Genomic DNA, 20,036 nt, shown 5'->3' on the forward strand with positions numbered 1-20,036 from the left:
TCCTGAAAGTTTGTGCTGTTTGTAGGCAAAGCTGTCAGAGCTGCATTTTATGGCTGCTCTGCATCATTAAATACCTAATGCTGTTGTAAACTGGTTAAATACTGTTCTGTCATACAAAGTTCTCAGAAATTTAGTGGTTTTCAAACACAGTGCACTGGACTGACTTAAAACCGTATTAAAATGATCACATTTATGACCCCAATTTACCAGACTTGTAAAGTTATGGCTGAGTAGGTGGGAGGGGAGGGAGAGCGTGAGAGATCAGGAGATGGACAGATGAGGATAACAGTATTTAAATCTTTAAGCACCCGGATCATCTCAGTCAGCAGCATTACGCGAGGAGAATCACTTCCCTCGTCACTGTGTGGTGTTGTCTTTCACACACACACACACACTTGTGTGCATCTGTTTGAAGAGTATGATTTCTTTATTTCTGAGTGTGTGTGAGAATGGGATGTGTGTCTGTGCAGTTTACACTTAACGCTTTGAGCAGCGAACATGTTTAACCACCTCAGAGCTCGCAGCAGGAGTTTGTTCTCCAGCTACAAGCCCGGCAGCTGGACTCAAGAGGTCAAAGAACCGGTCGAACACCTGGACTTGATCAGCGCCTTTGTGAAGCCATGGAACTCCATGCAGGTCAGTCACTGGATTTATTTGTGATGGAAGTGTTTTCATTTGATTTTGATTTGCACTTTTGGCTTTTTGGTTGATTTTTTTTTTTTTTTTTTTTTTTTTTTTGTAAAAATTCAAGTCCAGTGCAGCTAAAATAAAATAGTGGCTCTTTAAAAAAAAAAAAAAAAAAAAAGCTCTCTAAAAGAAAATAGCTTAATAATGCCCTCCAGCAAGTCAAAGATGGCTTATAACAAAAATGAGTATTAAAGTCAAGTCATTTGTTAGTTTTTTAGGGTTTTAAGGCTGCTAATTAATAAATATTCCAAGGAAATTCCCCTGTTCCAGCAGCCAATAAGGAAAAAGAAATGACATGAAAGAATAGAGCTCAATTAAATAATAACTAAAGTAAAATAACAAAGGAGATCGATTGAAAAGCTTTACTTTTCAAGGGGAAAAATAGGTTTAAATCAATTGCTTTTCAGTACTATGTAAATGGTTAAATATGTAGTAAAAAAACTCAATGAATTCAATAAAGCAAAATAAATCAGACTGCACAGAAAATGTCAGATGACTTTAGAGTGTCAGAGTGTAACAGTGTAGTGGGCGGTGTGATAAAGTGGCAGGTGTGTATGCAGCGTTAAGCGGTGCAAGGTTGAATTCATCAACAGGATCTGTTTTATTTTAAAGGACCTCGGCAGAGATATCTATGATATTTATGCCGAGTATGAAAACGAGGAGGTGGAGGATCGATTGCCAGTGTCTCCCTCCCGCCTGCTGAATTCTCCAACCAAACACTTCGTTCTCAACATCAATGTTGGAGGAACGGTACTTAATTTTATTTTGGCACAAATGTCCTGCATAAATGTTAATGTTTTTATTTTATTATTAGTGAACTTGACCTTCGTTCATAATTAACAAGCAGCAGAATCTGCACTAGGAGGCCAGTTGAGTCATTGTCAGGCTGTGAGATGTCTGTGCCACAGCCATCTTGCTCAGAGGGTTTTACTTCTGACCCTGTGCGATCTATGGTTCCGCTCGGCTCCCATCAAAAATGCCAGACTTGATCCCTCTTTTTGATGCTCTCATTTTTCAAAAAAAGAGGGAAATTGCAAATTTATAGTGCTGCAAATGTTAAATTTGATGCATCAGACTTAGACAAATTCTAACTGAATAGCAGTGACCAATGCTGTGGCTACCATAGACCACACAGAACATGGCTGTTCCACCAGGGTCCTTTACAAGTTCCTGAAAGTTTCCAAGGAGAACTCCTGGTCAGATGCCTGACTCACTCTATTTGTCTTTGGGATTCAAAGGTTCAGCAGTTCTCCTCTGAGCCTCAGACAGGCCAGAGGAGACGACCCAAAGCTCATGGGCCTCAGTGAGAGCTGAAACCAAAAACTGTATATAAAAGATGGATGTAGCTACCATGACATCACCCACCAGTGTCCAGCGCTGCATTTTACTAACTGCAGCTATTCTGCACACTTATATCCACTCTTGATTAGTATTTTAAAATACTGCGTATTTATATACATTCTCTTGTTGTTTTATTTCTCCAGGTGTATCACCTGCCTTACAGGTTAGCTGCCAGGTATCCAAAGACACGGATTGGCCGCTTGGCCACGTACACAGACCACAGCAGGAAGCTGGACCTGTGTGATGACTATGTCGTCCAGAGTAATGAGTTCTTCTTTGATCGTGACCCTACAATTTTCCACAACATCTTTAATTTCTACAGGTGACATAAAACACTTGAGGTGAAATATTGTAAAATACACACACAGTCACTGCGTGGGCTCAAGATTTATCTCCTTTGCAACACCTTGGATTGATCCTGGATGCTGTTTTCCTGTCTCTGTCCTCTGTCAGAACTGGAGTGTTGTGGATTAAAGACGAGCTGTGTCCCCGCAACTTCCTGGAGGAGATAAACTACTGGGGGGTCAGAATCAAAAACAGCCAGCGCTGCTGCCGCATCTCCTTTGAAGAGAGGCAGGACGAGCTGAACGAGCAGCTGAAAATACAGAAGCAGCTGATTGCAGAGATGGGTGCACTGGTGAGTTAGACTGGATTGCAGGAAGTATTCACTCACCCATGCATAGTTTAACTACTTGTGCATAAAATCAAGCACCTAGGTATGCAAACATTACTGAAAGAATGGGTCGCTCTCAGGAGCTCAGTGAATTCCAGCGTGGTACCGTGACAGGATGATACCTGTGCAACAAGTCCAGTCCTGAGATTTCCTCACTACTAAATATTCCACAGTCAGCTGTTAGTGGGATTACAACTAAGTAGATGTGATTGGGAACAACAGCAACTCAGCCACAAAGTGGTAGGCCTCATAAAATCACAGAGCAGGGTCAGCTGATGCTGAGGGTCATAGTGCACAGAGATCACCAACTTTCTGCAGAGTCGGTCACTACAGACCTCCAACCTTCATGTGGCCTTCAGATGAGCTCAAGAACAGTGTGTAGAGAGCTTCATGGAATGGGTTTCCATGGCCGAGCCTTATATCCCCAAACACAATGCAAAGCCACCACTGGACTCTAGAGCGGTGGAGACGTGTTCTTTGGCAATCTGATGGAGGAGTCTGGGTTTGTCGGTTACCTAACCCAGACCCAGGAGAACGGTACCTGTCTGACTGCATTGTGCCAAGTGTAAAGCTTGGTGGAGGGGGGGGGGGGGTGGGTGGGGGTGTTTTTCAGGAGTTGGGCTCAGCCCCTTAGTTCCAGTAAAGGAACTCTTAATGCTTCAGCATACCAAGACATTTGGGACAATTTGATGCTCCCAACTCTGTGGGAACAGTTTGGGGATGGCCCCTTCATGTTCCAACATGACTGCACACCAGTGCACAAAGCAGCTCCATAAAGACATGGATGAGCCAGTTTGGTGTGGAAGAACTTGACTGGCCTGCACAGAGTCCTGACCTCAGCCTGATGGAACACCTTTGGGATGAATTAGAGCGGAGACTCAAGGGTGATTTGGGACAGAAGGATAGTTGCAAGAGTGAAAGGGAACATTTGCAAGATGGTAGTGAGACCTGCTGCGATGTATGGTTTGGAGAAGGTGGCACTAACAATTGGCAGAGCTCGAGGTGCTGGAGTTGAAGATATTACGTTTTTCATTGGGTTTGGAGATAAAGACAAAGAGGCAAGGCTGAGATGGTTTGGACATGTACAGAGGAGGGACAGTGCATCTATTGGGCAAAGGATGTTGAAGGAGCTAAACAGGAAGACCACTGAGAAGATTCATGGATGTAGTGAAGGAGGACATGCAGAGGGTTGGTGGGACAGAGGAGGATGCTAGGGATGGGGCAAGGTGGAAGCAGATGATCTGCTGTGGTGACCCCTAAATGGAGCAGCTGAGAGAAGTATGAAGTACCAAACTAATGAAATATTAGCATTTCAGACACAAAATCTGAAGCACTAACTGCTTGGACGCTGTGTACCACACAGCAAGTTCACATTATTTGTCATCATTTGCCATTAAAAAATGCTCCAAAAGGCACCAACAACACAAATATGATAAATAGTTCCAGTTTAGTGATTCTATTTGTCAGAGGTCAACTTGTTCTGAAGGGACAGGTTGGCTGCAGAGACCAAAACAGCTTTAAAGTTGGGAATTTTAACACGGGAGCCTATGAGCATTGACTCGTTTTGGAGTCCTGCCTCAAGTGGACACTAGAGGAACTGCAGGTTTCATCAGTTCTGTTTCATCTTTAATTTTTCTGCCCCTGAGCTGTTGTTTGGTTGTTAATAGTCCCACTAACAAGACAGCTCTGCTTTTCATGAATATTAAATGTTAGAGGATCAAACAGAAAAAGTCTCGTTCAGTCATTTGACTGTTTTAGGATGTCTGTCTTCAAATTCGGCACTCATGTATACATGCCCTTGGATTTTAATTTGTGCTCCTCACAGCTCAGAAAAGTTGGACCCTTCTCTGTAAGAAGTGGATAATCCACAGGACACAGGAGGCAGTTTGTAATCAGTGACTTTATTTATTTTGCCACCGGTCGGACTCCATATGTTTAACAGTGCTGCAAAATAAAATGTCAAGGGTTCATCACCTACTGCTGCCTCATTGGTTCGGCAGTTATTTTAACTGTGATTTGGCAGTAATCTGCTGGCTGACTCTGAGTCTGTTTGACCTACATTATAAATCACCACTCTGCTCTGCTGTCTTGACAGATGGGGAGAAGAGAATAAGCTTTTCCTTGGCACAGATTTATACAGTTTGCTGTGCCAGTTTCTTGGCTTTATGACCTGTCTTGACATTTTATTTGTTTGGTGGTTTTGTCCTCATTTCTAAACTCTATATTTTTTGCTTATTTCTAGTGACCATTAAGTTTGATTTCATTTTTTTTAACCAGAAAAACAATAAAACTTTTGCTGATTGTATCCTGTTACTGATGCATTTCCACCCTGCAGGTGGAAACGAAGGAGAATGAGGAGCTGTTTAACAGCATGGTCTTCGGGCAGACCCGGAGGAAAATCTGGAACCTGATGGAGATGCCGTTCTCCTCGATCACAGCCAAGCTGGTGGCGGTCGCCTCCTCCATGTTCGTGCTGGTGTCGCTGGTTGCCATGACCCTCAACACTGTGGAGGAGATGCAATACAAGGCGTGTGTAACACTGAAGCTTCGTAAAAGCTGAAATCTGTAAAATCCCTGCAATGCATCGGATCCTGTTTATCGATTAATATTTCACTTTATTTCTCTGTTCTAGACGCCATCGGGTCAGCCCAGCGGCAGGTTCTACGGCGAGTATGTCGAGACGCTTTGCATCACCTTTTTCACCCTGGAGTACCTTCTGCGCCTGGTCTCCACCCCTGACATCAAGTGCTTTGTACGCAGCGTGCTGAACACAGTCGATCTGATCGCCATCCTGCCCCACTACTTGCAGATAATCCTGGAGTGCTTTGAATACAAGGACATCCACATGCACTCCGGAGACATCGAGACAGTAGCACGTGTCGGGAAGGTAAAGAAAGATGGGAATGGCGGTTATGAAATTTGGATATTATCCATTTTTACTGGTGGTTTTGTTTTTGTTCCTCTGCAGGTTGGGCAGGTTCTGAGGATCATGCGTCTGATGAGAATCTTCAGGATCTTGAAGTTGGCTCGTCACTCGACGGGCCTCAGAGCCTTCGGCTTCACTCTGAGGCAGTGCTACCAGCAGGTCAGGGTGTCTCTGGGAGAAATGGTGAAGAAAGAGTTCAACAAAATGCTGAAATTTCTCTAAAAGTCTGCATCTGTGCAGGTGGGATGTTTGTTGCTCTTTATCGGCATGGGGATCTTCATGTTTTCAGCCATGGTGTACACGGTGGAGCACGATAGCTACAACACCAACTTCACCTCCATGCCACATGCGTGGTGGTGGGCTGCTGTGAGTCGACCCAAAAATGCACACACCAGCAACTTTGTGAGGTCCACCCGTTCATTAATGGAATGACATGACAGCAACTCAGGCATGCAGACCTGCTGAAATTCAAACTGAATGAGGTAGAAAGGTGATTTAACTGCTGATCTACTGGAATTTACCCCACACAGACATCTCCAGGGTTTACAGAGAACGGTCTGAAAAAGAAAAAAATATCCTGGGCAGTTCTCTGGGTGAAAATGCCTTGTTGGTGTCCTGCTGCTGGTGGTGTAATAGTGTGGGGGGATATTTTTCTTGGCACACTTTGGCTCTCTTAGTACCAACTGAGCCTTATCAAAACACCACAGCCTACCTGAGTATTGTTGCTGATCATGTCATGTTTATGGCCACATCTTCTGATGGCTGCATCCAGCAGGAGAACACACCATGTCACAAAGTTGAAATTGACAGTAAGGCAAAAGGTGTACTTAATAAAGTGTCAGTGAATGTTCTGTTGCCTCTCTGCAGCTCAGGAAATGGTCGCAGCGTTTCATTTGTTGACACAAAATCTCCCCCACCCCCTTCACCAACCTCCTGTTTTTGTTTTGTTACAGTCATTCTATCGCTGTGTCTATTTTGTCTTCATAGTTTTTGTCTTTTTCATCCGTCAGGTGAGTATTTCCACAGTGGGCTACGGCGACATGTACCCAGAGACCAACCTCGGTCGCATCTTCGCCTTTGCCTGCATCTCCTTTGGCGTGATTCTCAACGGCATGCCCATCTCCGTCCTCTACAACAAGTTCTCCGACTATTACGCCAAGCTCAAGGCCCACGAGTACACCGCCGTTACAAAGGCCCGCGGGAAGGTGCGCTTCGCCAGGAGGGCGCAAAGAAGTTCTCAGAGTTCTGTGATGACACGTTCACCTAAAGTGACGCCGTTGGCTTGTAGAAATTTAAGAGGAGAATTAAAAATTGTGAAATCAGATTCCTGAAGACAGTCCCTGAAATGGCCACAAAAGCAACAGTTAGGCTTCGTCCAGACTGGCAACCGGATGGTGAGAGGCTGCTGGAAACTTCCTCCGCAAACACTTTTCTGACATCAGTTAGGCGGGTGTGCAGGGAAATGGAAGCCAGGCATTGTACTTCTCATTCTACCTCTGTTTTCATGTTACTCAGTGATTTGTACAACTTTTCATGTGGGCAGCAGAGTCCAGCGTCATGCTCTGTTCTCACAATTTTCAGAGCGACTGTAAACACATAAGAGGACACAGTTGGAAAGCAGATTTTCACAACTAGTTCTGAGTGTTCAGAACCCGAGATATTTCAGTCAGATAACCTCCATCTGTCTGAACCACAATCATTTAAAGTCAAACTTGAGGACTGCTTTGTTGAGGACTGCAATCTGTGTATTTATGCATATTTTCCATCTACCCTTCCTCTATGCATGACATAATCCTAATAAATAAAAAAAAAAAAATTCACACTGGCCATTGTAGCCTTCAAGGTTGTCTCCTTATGCACCTCTAGACAGTCATTTGTGCTGCTGCTGTTTTTACATTACATCTTAGAAGTCACGTTCTGACAACCCCCACAAAGTCTCAGAAAGTTTAAAAGTTGTGTTTTCAGTTCAGTGAGAGTGGGCACATGATGAACGTGCTGCAGATGATGATCTGCCCAACTGCCTCCTCCAAAAGCCTCTGGGTGTTAGAGTAGAACTGTGTGTGCTGACAAATTGATGGTGTTCATGCCAAACATGAAGTTCTGCCTTGCACTGGAGTGGGGTGGGGTGGGGGGTGCATGGACTTATAATGTCCATCTGATAAGGTATGGATAAAAGCATAGCTTGGTTGGTTTTTGATGCGCCACCACATCTTCTTTCTAGACTGAGTCATGCTCTCCTGGCTGAAGTTATTAATTTTACCTCTGTATGAAAACTTAGATTATTCAGTAATTTAAATAAAACCCACATTTATAAAGATCTGATGTCAGTCTCCATTTTTTTTTTTTGTTGATCTGGGTAGCAACGTAAAATTTGGGATGTCTGAGAAGTGGCAGTCCTGGACGAGCCCCCAGTCTGATATTTAACCAAGGTTTAAATATCTTCAGCTTGTGTGGATGCATATTTGCTTCTTTTGTGAACACATCTGAAGGATGAGTTCACCCAAATGCTCCTGGTCACATTCCTGAAGTATCCCAGGCCTAAACCCCACCAGGGAGGAGGATCCTTGGCATGAAAGTCGAGGGTTGGTTTTACAGGTTTTTCTTTGTGTAGTGGTCCAAACATGGAAGCAGCCCAGAGGTGCACAAGAAAAAACCTTGAAGGGGACAGCAGTCAAATTTCTTTTTTTTTAGGGCATCTTATTTACATTTTTTTTATAGCAACTCGTACTCCTGAAGTCATTCCCAGCATGCATTTGGAGGAAGGTACAGAATCAACCTCTGAATCAGTGATGATTATTTAATCCGAACACATCTATGCAGAAGCTGTTAAAGCCTCCATCCCCACTACCCGTCAGTCCCACATGTAATCCGGGATTCAGGAGCAGACATCAGCACAGAAATGATTCATAAGTGAATCGCTCGACATCTGGACGGTGTCTGGGAGGCCTGTTTATCTGCCCCATGAGTCTGAATCAAGCTGTTTCATCAGCTTGGATTGAACAGTTGTGAACAAAGTGAATCTCTGACAGCTTTCTTTCAGAAAAGATCACTCTTGCTTCAGACGGAGGCGAGAAGAATCGAGGCAGGTTTCTGATGCAACTCCTGTTCAGGTAAAATGACGTCTTTCACACCAAACTGAGAAAACAAATGACATCATTAAAGAGGACTTATGATTATTTCCAGCTCCATATTTTGATTTTTGGGCTCTGCAAGAGGTAAAATGATCTTTTTAATCTTATACTGGGCTCTGGTGCAGCCCCTCAATTCATCCTCTGTCTGAAACCAGCTTAGCTAATTTCCATGATTGGCTGCCCAAAGAAAGGTCTGGACAGCGGGTGGGTGAGCCTTAGCTATCCCCTCTCTCTGATATCACAGAGAGCCAGGAGCAGAAAAAATAGTCTTAAACCTTAAAGTGTTCTGAGCAGTCTGAAGCCTGAGGCTCACAGGGATTACTCTGCTTTCACACAGTACCTGGTGCGCTCTGTGCTTGCTGCTGGGATCAGTACATCGCTGAGAGGACAGAGCAGATTTTTCAAATCTTCCAAGTCTGTTTTCTCTACTTTGTCACACAACTGTTAAATCAGTGGATGTGTGAAAGTAAACCTGCTTTCAAGACACTTCCTGCTGTGCTCTCAATCCAAGCTCCAACTTTGAATAATTCAGTCCCAGCATGCATTTGGAGAAAGGTAAAGAAACAAGCTCTGAATCAGTGCTGTTTGTTCCACTGGAAAATGAAGAAAAGCATGAACAGATCCTTTAATTCTCTGGAAATAAATCTTTTATAGTTTGAGTACACATTTGTTTTTGATTATTTGCTGACGCATCCGCCCGCTCACACTCAGCTTTTGTCACTGCCACAAACACAGGAGGAGGACTGAGCTAACTATCCTGTGTATCTTGGGTTAGAAAACACCCGTTACTGATGATCTGTTGATTATAATAAAAACAAAATATAATTATCACAATAGTCTTTATTTTGCAAACATTTTCTTTGCAGCTGATCACTCACAACATATAAAATCTAACAAATGTGAGGGCTGACCGGATGAATCCGAGCTCACCTCAGTGACCAAAACACTTCGGTGTCCGTCTGTCAGATCGTTCAGTTTATGCTTTTAATGTGAACGATCGGTTTTCCTCTTCCAAACACTTTTCCTTATTTCCCAGATTCAAATCCAGTTCCCATCACTGAAATTACACGGCAGTGTGTCAGGTCGTATCCTCTTCCTGAAAAATGTTCCCATTTGCTTCCAGAATCGCTCGCAGTCACGCGGGCGTCGGTGCCGCGTTTAACATCAGCAGTTTGTTTGGGAGAAGAAGTCTACTTGTTCAGATTCTCCAGCCGGATCTCCACCCCTTTGTTGTTGCTGATGCTGCTGAGCTCCGACCTGATGGACTCCAGCGCCGCCTTCACCTCCGCAGCCACAGACTTATCGCAGCTGTTCAGGAGACTGCAAAGAAGAAAAAAAAAACACAGAGGGCAAAAGGTTTCTAAACTTCGTTTGTTAGGTCATTAAAGTTTGAGAGTACACTGTAATTTAATAGTGATATTTGTGATACCCGTTATCTCTGATCTGGGTTTCAGGTTTTGTCCAGCCAGCTAAAGCAAAGGGAGCCTGGCTGAACTTCAGTTGTAGTACACCCCCTCAGGAAATATCCTCTGAAGTGAGATAAATGCGCTCGTAGCTACTGACCTGCAGAGCACCATGGCTCCTCTGTTGACTTTGGCCCAGCTTTTCATCTTATCTGTCCCAACTGTGTCCACCAGGATCCTCCCAAACCGCTCTGAGAGGGCGAGAGAGGCAGAGATTAACAAGCTACAACAGCTCGTTTGAGAAAGACTGATTATTCTAGTAGAGTCCAATAATAATCTGTAGTCTTGATGTGGAGTGAGTTTCCTGCAGGTGTGTAGGGGTACTGCAGTTTGTGAATCCCAGTCTGGTGAACTTTGCAGCAGATACACACTCCAAAGCTGCGTTTGGCTTTTAGTCCACTGAATAACGGCTCTCTGCTTGCAGTGGACTCGTGTTTAAAAAAAAAAAAAGCTCTGACAAATCCTCCTTTTTGCTGGAGCTAAGCTGTTTTCACACATGGCCTTTAACCTTTGGAGACACTGCTGTCGAGAGGTGCATGTGAGAATACAAATGTCCAACTGCAGCTCGCCAGTGTGCTGATGTGCTAAAAGCGCAGATCAGCACTGTTTCCAAGTGGGTGTCACGTGTCCTGCCTCCTTCCATTATTCCACTAGTGCGAATACATCTGTCAGGAATGAGCTTCACATCTTCTTACAGTACAGGGGTGTGTGTGTGTGTGTGTGTGTGTGTGTGTGTGTGTGTGTGTGTGTGTGTGTGTGTGTGTGTGTGTGTGTGTGTGTCTCCTTACCTTCCTTGCCGGCCTCTGCCAGCGTGACGTCCTGCTCTATGAGCCACTTCAGCACCAGGTGTCCTGCTGGATGCTCCGCCATGTGAAGCTGCAGAGGAAATCAGTTTAACGTGATGAACAGCAGATCAAATGTAAAGTCACCAAATATCCAACTAAAAAATGTTGAGTCTGAGTTTCTAACTTCTGTCACACACCTGGCCTTTAATCCCTCCTGGCACTAACTCCTGATTGGCCAGCTGAGCCACAGCCGTCATGGCGGGCCGCAGGTCCCCGCAGGCCGACGCCAGGATGTCGCTGATGGTGACGCTGGTCGCCTTGTCCATCGCCATGGTGGCTGCATTGTTACGGAGGTACTCCAGCAGCGGTGGGGAGACGACGTCCAGCAGCTCCTTCCTCCGAGTCGCTGCACCCTTTTTACTGCAGAGAGGGGAAAACGTGACCTTAACGACATCGCAGATCTTCACACGTCACCATTATTTTATCTGGGCCGAGTCTTAAATCTTTTGTTTACTTCCAATCAAACAATACCATCCATGCTGCTGTTACCTGTGTGCGTTTCCATCTCCTTGCTCCAACATCTTGATGATCTCCGGCAGCAGGTGAGCAGGGTCTCTGGGGCTCAGCAGGTAAACCAGAACCTTCTTACCGTACTTGTTACCCATGACTTCTTCCAGAGATGCTAGGATCTCCTGCAAAGGTGGGACACACACAGGAGTGTGTGCTCAGTCATGTTTTGCTTAAACACTGACTGCACTTTCTAAACGAAGTATTTTGCATTTGTTTTTTTCTCCGTCCCCGACTTCACCCAACATCAGACTTACTGAGAGCACGGCCTGTTTGACCAGCTTGGTGTCGTCCACACAGTCGAATATGGCCAAGAGAACCAGGTGAGCGAACTCCCCCTGTGGATTCATCCAAGCATCAGTAAATAAATCACACACTTCCTCACGCTGAGGAATTTTAATGTATGAATGTGAGATCGAAGAACCAGCTTTAATTAGCCAAAGACAGAGAGGGAGAAGCACAGAAATACACAGAGATGTCAGTTCAAAATATTGAGTAAGGTTGAAAAATAAGGTGAAAAGAAAAATATTTTCATCCTAAACAGCTTCAAAACAGCCTGAAATGATCACTTGGACTGTTGTGTGTCCAACATCCAAATGGAGTAAAATGCATTTTAAAGGACGTGTAGGCACTTTGGGTTCAGAGTGAGAACATACAATGTAAACATATAAACTTAGTTTAGACACTTTTCCTGCTGATTCGCTCTTTTCCTAAATCTCGTGACCTAATGAAAGACAGTTTGGATCAATTAGTCACTGCAAAGATTAAACAGGGTCTCATCATAAACTCACCGTGGCAAACTTCACCATGAAGGTCTTCATAGTTTTTATGATGACTTTTCTGTCCTGAAACAAAAAAACATAAAACTGTGACTCTGTGAGGCAGACTTCTGTTATCTCACCAACCCCACCGCCCACCTTCCCTCCCTGTCACAGAGGCAGCAGTCTAAGCAGAGAAACCCAGACCTCCAGCTCATCTGGCGGGACACCGAGGTGTTCCAAGACAGCCGACACATATAATCCCTCCAGTGTGTCCTGGGGCAAACCCGGGGCCCAAACACCTCAGCTGGCTCCTTCTGATGAGAAGGAACAGCAGCTCATCTCTGAGCCCCTCCTGAATGACTGAACTCCTCACCCTATTTCTAAAGAAGAACCCGGCCACCCTCCAGAGGAAACTCATTTCCACCTCTTGTATCTGCAGTCTCATTCTCTTGGTAGCCAGAGCTCGAGGGCAGATCGGCTGTCAGGGACAGGGTTACCGAGGTCCCACCCTGGAGCCAGGCCCAGGGAAAAAACAGAAGGCTGTTTTCCTGCACTGTGTAACAACAGAACTCTTATATGTCCACACGAAGCTGCTGTGTTTACGCGTGTGCACACCTTGGCTGTGCCGTGCCACAGGCAGTTCATCGCCACTCGGGCTCCGTCGTGCGTGTGGGCCATGTAGACGACCGACTGCCTGATGGACTCGATCATCTCCTGCTCGAATCACAAACAAAGACGGGTTAGCGCCTGAACTTCTGGAGCCTCTCTTATTTCACACCAGGAGTCTTTAAAAAGCTGCTCACCGTTCTCGGTTTCTCAGGTGCAAACTGGAAGAAATCCAGGAAGACTTTGTGGACCAGAGAGTGTTTGATCACCTGTTCCCTGGAATACAGAAACAGCGGAAATGCAAATAAACAGAATTTCAGTGGAGGAGCTGCAGTTTAATTTTTCAGCCTCAGAGGTGCTTCTTGATCCCTACACCAAGCTTGCTGTGAATACATATTTGGGTATGACATCACTTCCTGTTTGGTAGCTATGCAGCCAATTTTGATATTGATATTTTGATTTTGATATTGGCTATACTGGTATCTAAAATCCATCTGATAGAGGGGTTTTTTGGGTTTTGGTCTGAAGATAAGAAAATGTGGACAGGCTTTAAAATATCTGATCAGGCATAAACACCTAAAGGCACCTCCTATTTCCACCCTCATGCATGAGGTGCAGACTTGGTGAAAAGAATGGCAGTAATTTATGTTTTAATGTAGATGCAGCTGTGATTGAAGAGCATGCAACATTGTTTCTAGTATTTAAGTGAAAGCTAAAGATTCTGATTGTAGCACCAAAACCTCACCTCCATTTATTACATTAAAGATCAGGAGGAATTAAAAGGAAAGGTTAACAAAAATTAAGAATTACGCATATTCAATCACTTTTTGTTTTTAACGTTAAGTTAAATAAACTTTATGACTTAAACCCCAAAAGAGAAAAATCTTTACAGGTGATTCTGTTTCTGGTCTTACTTCTGGGCCATGGGTGTGAGAATCTGCTTCATCTCGTCAATGATGTTGTTCAGCTTGTCCGGGTTCATCCTCACGACTTTCTCGAGGGTGTTAACTCGTATGACTGGACACACAAAAAGAAACACACCTTTCAAAAGTAATGATCACAACATCCGCCGGCCTGTCATGGAGTTTTTCTGCCTCTAGTGGCACTGATATAAAACAACATTTCAACCTTTTCCTCTGTGTGTGTGTGTGTGTGTGTGTGTGTGTGTGTGTGTGTCTTTACCTTGCAGAACGGTGTAGGTGTTGCCGTACAGCTCATCCGTGAGCATGATCCTCTGTGCGAGCACCGCTTTGTCATTGTACGCGTACTCGATGATGGTCGAGGCGGCGGCGTGCCGGAGCATCTGCCGCACGTAACCTTTAAATTTGTTCATCACAGCCGCCAGCAGCTCCTTGTTGCTGTGGAGGAAATAAATCCACACCACTCACACATCCACATGCATTCAATTACCACTTTATTAGGTACACCTAAGATAACCCTCATCTACGGCAGCAGTTCATTGTAGCGGCTGAGCTGCGTTGCTTTATGCCGTCTTATTTAGCCTACTTCATTTAAATGGGCTGGACAAAATAATAGAAACACCTGTTTTGTAGGCGACTGCAGAAAGTGAGATGCAAAAAAATAAAATTTCACAGCTGACTCACCCGTACATCAGCAGCTTTTTCACCACATGTCTGCCGTACTGTGACTTGCTCAAACTCAGGATTTCATCTGTCAAAGAAAACAAGGACTCACATGTATAACCTACAGGTCAACCGCACATTATCAACCCAGTATATTCATGACCTACTCATCAGATTTTATGTAAAAGGGAAATATGTGGATGGGGGACTCTAACACACAAACTGTAACAGTTACAAAGACAGCAGCTGAAACCTCGGCGCTCACCTTTGAGCTCCTCAAACACTTCCTGTCTCTGCTCGTGGTTGCAGAACTGAACGTAACACTGCAGCACTCGCACGGCGTCGTGAGCAAACGCCATCTGGAGGAAGGAGAGCATGGTCATGTGGCGGTCCAAATAAATTCATAAAATGAAGACACTGGAGGCAGCTTGTTTTCCCTCAGTTTGTGATCCATGTGGCCCAAATTTAAGCTGTTTATTTGCTGAGTCCACTGCAGATATGAACAATCCTGAGAAAAATATGACCCAAATTATGCTAAAGAAAAAAAGAGGTACCTCTTGAAGGGAACCTTTCTTGTTTGTCTTATTTCTCTCATATATCAAGGCCTAATGACTTGAACATGGTCAAAGGTTCAAGTCATTAGGCCGGTATATGTATAAGTAATCCCTGTGAGCAAATGCTGAGGCTTCACGCAGGTTTTGACTCTATGGATATCCCTAATTTGGCCATGTGAGTATAATAGGTCCACTGTACAGATCAGCTAGGCAGGTTTAAATAAAAGAAAAGAAAATCAAGCTGTGCAGTTTCTAACAATCAATCTGCAGCAAACAGATGAGATGAACCTGTTTGATCTTTCCGTGGATCAGATCACGAAGCTCCCTCAGCAGTTTCTTCTTCTGGTCCTTGTTGCAGTTCTTCCTGTTGACACAAACATCAGATACTGAACCGACCCCAGTGACTCGAACCGCGGCTTTCTCTCCAACTCTGTGTGCGTTTGTACCTCCTGAGGTCTCCCCACATGTGTTTGGACTGATTGATGATCTCGAACATGTCCTTCCTCTCCGCTTCCTGTCGGTTCCTCTTCAGCTCCTTCTTCCTCTGCTGCCTGTTCTTCTTCAGCTCCTCCTCGGTCAGCTTCTTATTGCCTTAAACCCGCCTTTCTTCCCTTCTTTGCCACAGACCTGATTTTACACACAAAAGGAACAATGTTTGCTTTTGAAGGCCACCCTCTAACAAAAAGGCTCTCACAGGGACCAAAAACAGAATCAGTGATTCAGGAGAGAACATGTAGTTTCAGCAGTGAGACTGTAGCACAGAGAGTCCATCGCATCATTATTTTACTACAACATTATTATTTTACTACAAAATAAACAATAATATGTACTGTACATGTGCAGAATGTATCCATGGAAATTGTGTGCATTGTACAATGCAGCTCATGATATGCAACCAACTCCAGGGTTTGTTGGGGTTTTCTCACCTTCGCCCTCCCCTTCTTCATCTTTAACATCTGACAGTTTCCTCTTCCCGGCTTTGGAGAAAGAAAACTTTGCTTCCTTCTTGCGGCCATCCCAACCCTTCCCCGGTCGGCTCTTCCTCTCTGCGTTGTTGTACGGTTTGAAGGGCTTTTTGCTGCCTGGTTTTCCACCAAATTTGGTCCCTGTGGAATCTGGGCAAGTGAGACATCCCAATCACAAACCTGGCTTAACGTGATGAAGAGTGGGAACAGCTGATGTGAAAGACGCTTTACCTTTTTCCCTTTCCTTTCTGCATGAACTTCTTTCCATCTTTAGGAGAAAAAGGCTTTTTGGATTGAGTTTCCATCCTAACGTGTGAATGAGAGAGAAATGGCGACAACAGCAGGAAGATAAACCAGCAATAAGAAACTTGGGGTGCAAAATAATTTACATGTCTAAGTCACATAAAAGCAGGTGACAAATTAAAGGTTAAATGTTCCAATTTTCCTTCTATTTCCCTATAACTACCAAAGCACTTAAATATTTCTGCATTAATTTTGCAAAAACCTATGAATAAAACTTAAATTTATTACATTAGTACACATTAAAGGCCCTGACTGGTAGTGAGGAGGGTAGAACCTGTGATGACTTAAAACTGATAACAGAGAAAACTACAAATAAAAAAAACTCATTGAAAGCCGCCTGTCTGAGCAGTGCTGAATGATGTTGTGGAGGGGTCAGGGAGCTTCCTGCGTCTGAATGACCAGAGAGGTACAGGAGCTGATGTCGTGAGGAGCACAAGTTGCCAGGCTCATCAGCTACAGGCTGAACAGAGACTGTATACAAGAAGAGACTTAGCATGCTCTATTTCTTCAATGTGTGCAGCAAAATGATGGAGACTTTCTATCCATCAGTTATGGCGAGTACAGTGTACTCTGCTGTGGTCTGCAGCGGGCGCTGGTGACACCAACAGACTGAATGAACTGGAATCAGGAAAGCTGGCTGTGACTGGCTGCATACTGACATTTTGAAGCTGTGGTGGGGAGCAGAGGCCACTGAAAACTGTTATCCATCATGGATAACCCTGACCACCTTCTGCACCACTTACTGGAGAGGCAGCAGAGCAGTTTCTCTAACAGACTGATGGCACAGGGGCAGATACGGGAACTCTTTCACACGCTATCATCCTCTATAACACAATATATCTGACTGACAGAGCAGCAACAGACAGATAATACTATTAATAAGTAGTTGTATTTCATAACCATTTAAACTGCTGTAACAAATAATTTACCAAATATGGGATAAATAAGTATTTCACCTCATCTTAACTGGGGCTGAGAGACGCTTTGCTGGTCTAAGTGAAAATGTTTGATAAATTGTGAGCCAGTGGAGCCTACTGCAAAGCAAAAATGTAGGTGTCAAGATCAAAAGTGGCTTCATCTGACAATATAATCAGGGATTTGATAAACCTGAGCTGGAAGGTAAAAACTTCTTCACGTCTTATATTTAGGACACCAAAATAAATAATATACGTGGATTTTAGGACACTTTCAAATGAGAACTTTCACTCTGACCCACTAAGTGGCTCTACTGTTTCATTCATTACATCGTTAATCTAGAATCTAGTCCAAACAACATTAAAATGTGTTTCCGATCCATAAAGGTCTTCTGGTGCCTTTACCCAAGCTAGTTAGCTAATAACATAAACGCTGCATGTCAGCAGCTGTTATTACACAAATAAAACAGCATTATATTATGAAATAACGACTTAAACGGGATTTTAAGTGCAGTAACTCACATTTCAGACCTACACGCTGTCCCAGCTCCGTCCCATGCGTTCTGCAAGCGGCACAGTTTACGGCAGAAAGCGTCCAATCAAACTGAACACCCGCTGCCGTAAAACGATGGTTGTTGCGACACTTCGCTATTGCCAAAAAAACGCCTCGGCGATAACTTTAATTGTTTATAGCAGTCATGGTTTAATACTTTGATTGGTTATGCAGTCCCAAAGTGTGTCGGCGGAGAGCTGAACTTCTCTTTCTGTCGGTGTCTGGAACTCACAGACGTATTTATGTCTATGTGCGCGACTCTAACGCGGCCATGTTTGTTTACAGACTGTATTTAAAGGGGCAGACCGCGGTTACCGTGGTTACAGGTGTGTGTGTGTGTGGGGGGGGGGGGGGGGGGGGGGGGGGGGGGGGGGGGGGGGGGGGGGGGGGGGGGGGGGGGGGGGGGGTGGCGTGTCCCCTCCAATATTGGAGACAGGCGCATTTGTCCCAACCAAAAATTACACAGCAGAGGAGAAACATACTTGATTTTGAAATCTTTAACTCGCGTGCTTTTATTTTGAAGGCACAACAGGCGACATATGCGGCTACCACCACCAGGGGCCCCCCAAGCTCACATACATTTGTAATGAAACTTTATGCTAGTGCACTGGTAACAATTATATGTGCATTGGTAACATTTATGTTTTATCTTTGAATGTTTCAATGCAACAACATCTCCATCCATCCATTCTCTTCGGCTTATTCTGTTCAGGGTCATGGGGGGGGGGGGGTCTGGAGGTCTGGAGCCTATCACAGCTGACATAGGGTGAGAAGCACAGTACACCCTGCATAGGTCGCCAGCCTGTCGCAGGGCTAACACACAGAGACAGACAACCATTCACACCTATGGGCAATTTAGAGTGACCAATTAACCTAACCCCAGTAACTGCGTGGCTTTGGACTGTGGGAGGAAACCCACACAGACATGGGGAAACATGCAAACTCCACACAGAGAGACTCGGGCCAAGGTGGAATTGAACCCAGATCTAGATGTCGATCAAGCTGTGAGGCAGTAGTGTTAACCACCATGCCGCTTGCTGCACAACATCTATTACATAATTTTAAAATTGTACAATTAAAAAAAAAAAAAAATCAAACTTTTCATTAAACTCATGTTGGCAGACTGAGCCCTCTTTTTTCCCATCCTTTATTTTTCCAAAGTTTTCTTAAGATAACTCAACATATAATTATATGAAAACCAACAAGTAAAAATAAAATTTATAATAAATAAATAGAACAAAATAAACATTTGATATAAATTTAGGAGGCGTATACTTTGACATATAAACAAACTCCATCCATCCATCCATCCATTCGCTTCCGCTTATCCTGTTCAGGGTCGCGGGGGGGCTGGAGCCTATCCCAGCTGTCATAGGGCGAGAGGCAGGGTACACCCTGAACAGGTCGCCAGCCTGTCACAGGGCCAACACAGAGAGACGAACAACCTTTCACACACACATTCACACCTATGGGCAATTTAGAATAGCCAATTAACCTAACCCAGTAAGTGCATGTCTTTGGAATGTGGAGGAAACCGGAGTAACCCGGAGGAAACCCACGCAAGCATGGGGAGAACATGCAAACTCCACACAGAGAGAGGGAGAGGCCTGGGCCAAGGTGGAATCGAACCCAGGCCTTCCAGATGGTATTCTAACTGTGAGGCAGCAGTGCTAACCACTGCGCCACCGTGCTGCCCTAAACAAACTCAAATTTCAATAAAATTTGTACAGAGTCAAACAAATTCTGGATAATTTACCATTTTTTTTTTCCCCATTTAGCCTAGATGTCTTAAATTTTACAAGCTGCAATCTACCTGAAAAAGCATTCTTTAAAATTCTGAATAAACATTTAAATTCTGAGTCCATGTCCACTGAGTACAAAATCCAAATAAAAACTCATCCCACTTAAAAGGTAGATTTTTTAAAACTTGGATCTTTAATTAAAATCAGTCTGCTATAAAATGTCACTGACAATGAACTGTTTTCTTTCGGTTGTATTTAGTCAGGAAAAATGTAACAATTTCTTTGCCGTCCCTTTTCTGGTGTTTTTTCCTTTTACTTGCTCTTCTGGAGTTTGATGACAGAAATAAAATAGACAGAGCTCATTAGCATGGTACCACTGCTAGGTCATAGAATATATTAAAATCTGAAGTCATTCTTCAATCAATAATATTTTATACGTGAGGTAACTTTTATTATGACCTTTGACTATTCTCAATATTACC

At 44.1% G+C, this 20,036-nt stretch overlaps 2 protein-coding genes across 2 annotated transcripts; one reads left to right on the top strand and one right to left on the bottom strand.

Annotated features, from left to right (window-relative positions):
- Window positions 1-345: 345 nt before the first annotated feature.
- On the top strand, window positions 346-8,310 carry kcnv2a (potassium channel, subfamily V, member 2a). The gene is given in 10 exon segments (XM_030742753.1): window positions 346-636; window positions 1,300-1,437; window positions 2,172-2,350; window positions 2,482-2,665; window positions 5,037-5,228; window positions 5,334-5,588; window positions 5,670-5,786; window positions 5,868-5,993; window positions 6,638-6,848; window positions 6,851-8,310. Coding segments are annotated over 10 exon segments (1,584 nt in total). The 5' UTR covers window positions 346-498; the 3' UTR covers window positions 6,895-8,310.
- Window positions 8,311-9,580: 1,270 nt separating this feature from the next.
- Window positions 9,581-17,854, bottom strand: pum3 (pumilio RNA-binding family member 3). Its single transcript, XM_030742754.1, has 18 exons — window positions 17,782-17,854; window positions 16,277-16,348; window positions 15,971-16,194; window positions 15,524-15,668; window positions 15,366-15,441; window positions 14,789-14,882; window positions 14,545-14,611; window positions 14,123-14,298; window positions 13,855-13,957; window positions 13,138-13,216; window positions 12,950-13,048; window positions 12,365-12,418; window positions 11,831-11,911; window positions 11,556-11,698; window positions 11,204-11,426; window positions 11,010-11,097; window positions 10,322-10,412; window positions 9,581-10,078 (listed from the first exon to the last, which is right to left on the bottom strand). Coding segments are annotated over exons 1-18 (1,947 nt in total). The 5' UTR covers window positions 17,784-17,854; the 3' UTR covers window positions 9,581-9,948.
- Between the last annotated feature and the right edge of the window lie 2,182 nt (window positions 17,855-20,036).

This window comes from Archocentrus centrarchus, chromosome 12 (assembly GCF_007364275.1).
Source record: "Archocentrus centrarchus isolate MPI-CPG fArcCen1 chromosome 12, fArcCen1, whole genome shotgun sequence".
Lineage (NCBI taxonomy): Eukaryota > Metazoa > Chordata > Actinopteri > Cichliformes > Cichlidae > Archocentrus > Archocentrus centrarchus.

Coding starts and splice junctions, on each gene's coding strand:
- pum3 (XM_030742754.1), bottom strand. Junction 16,195..16,276: donor ATGCAGAAAGGAAAGGGAAA/AAGGTAAAGCGT, acceptor TCTCACTTGCCC/AGATTCCACAGGGACCAAAT. Junction 11,098..11,203: donor CAGGAGGGATTAAAGGCCAG/GTGTGTGACAGA, acceptor TTTCCTCTGCAG/CTTCACATGGCGGAGCATCC.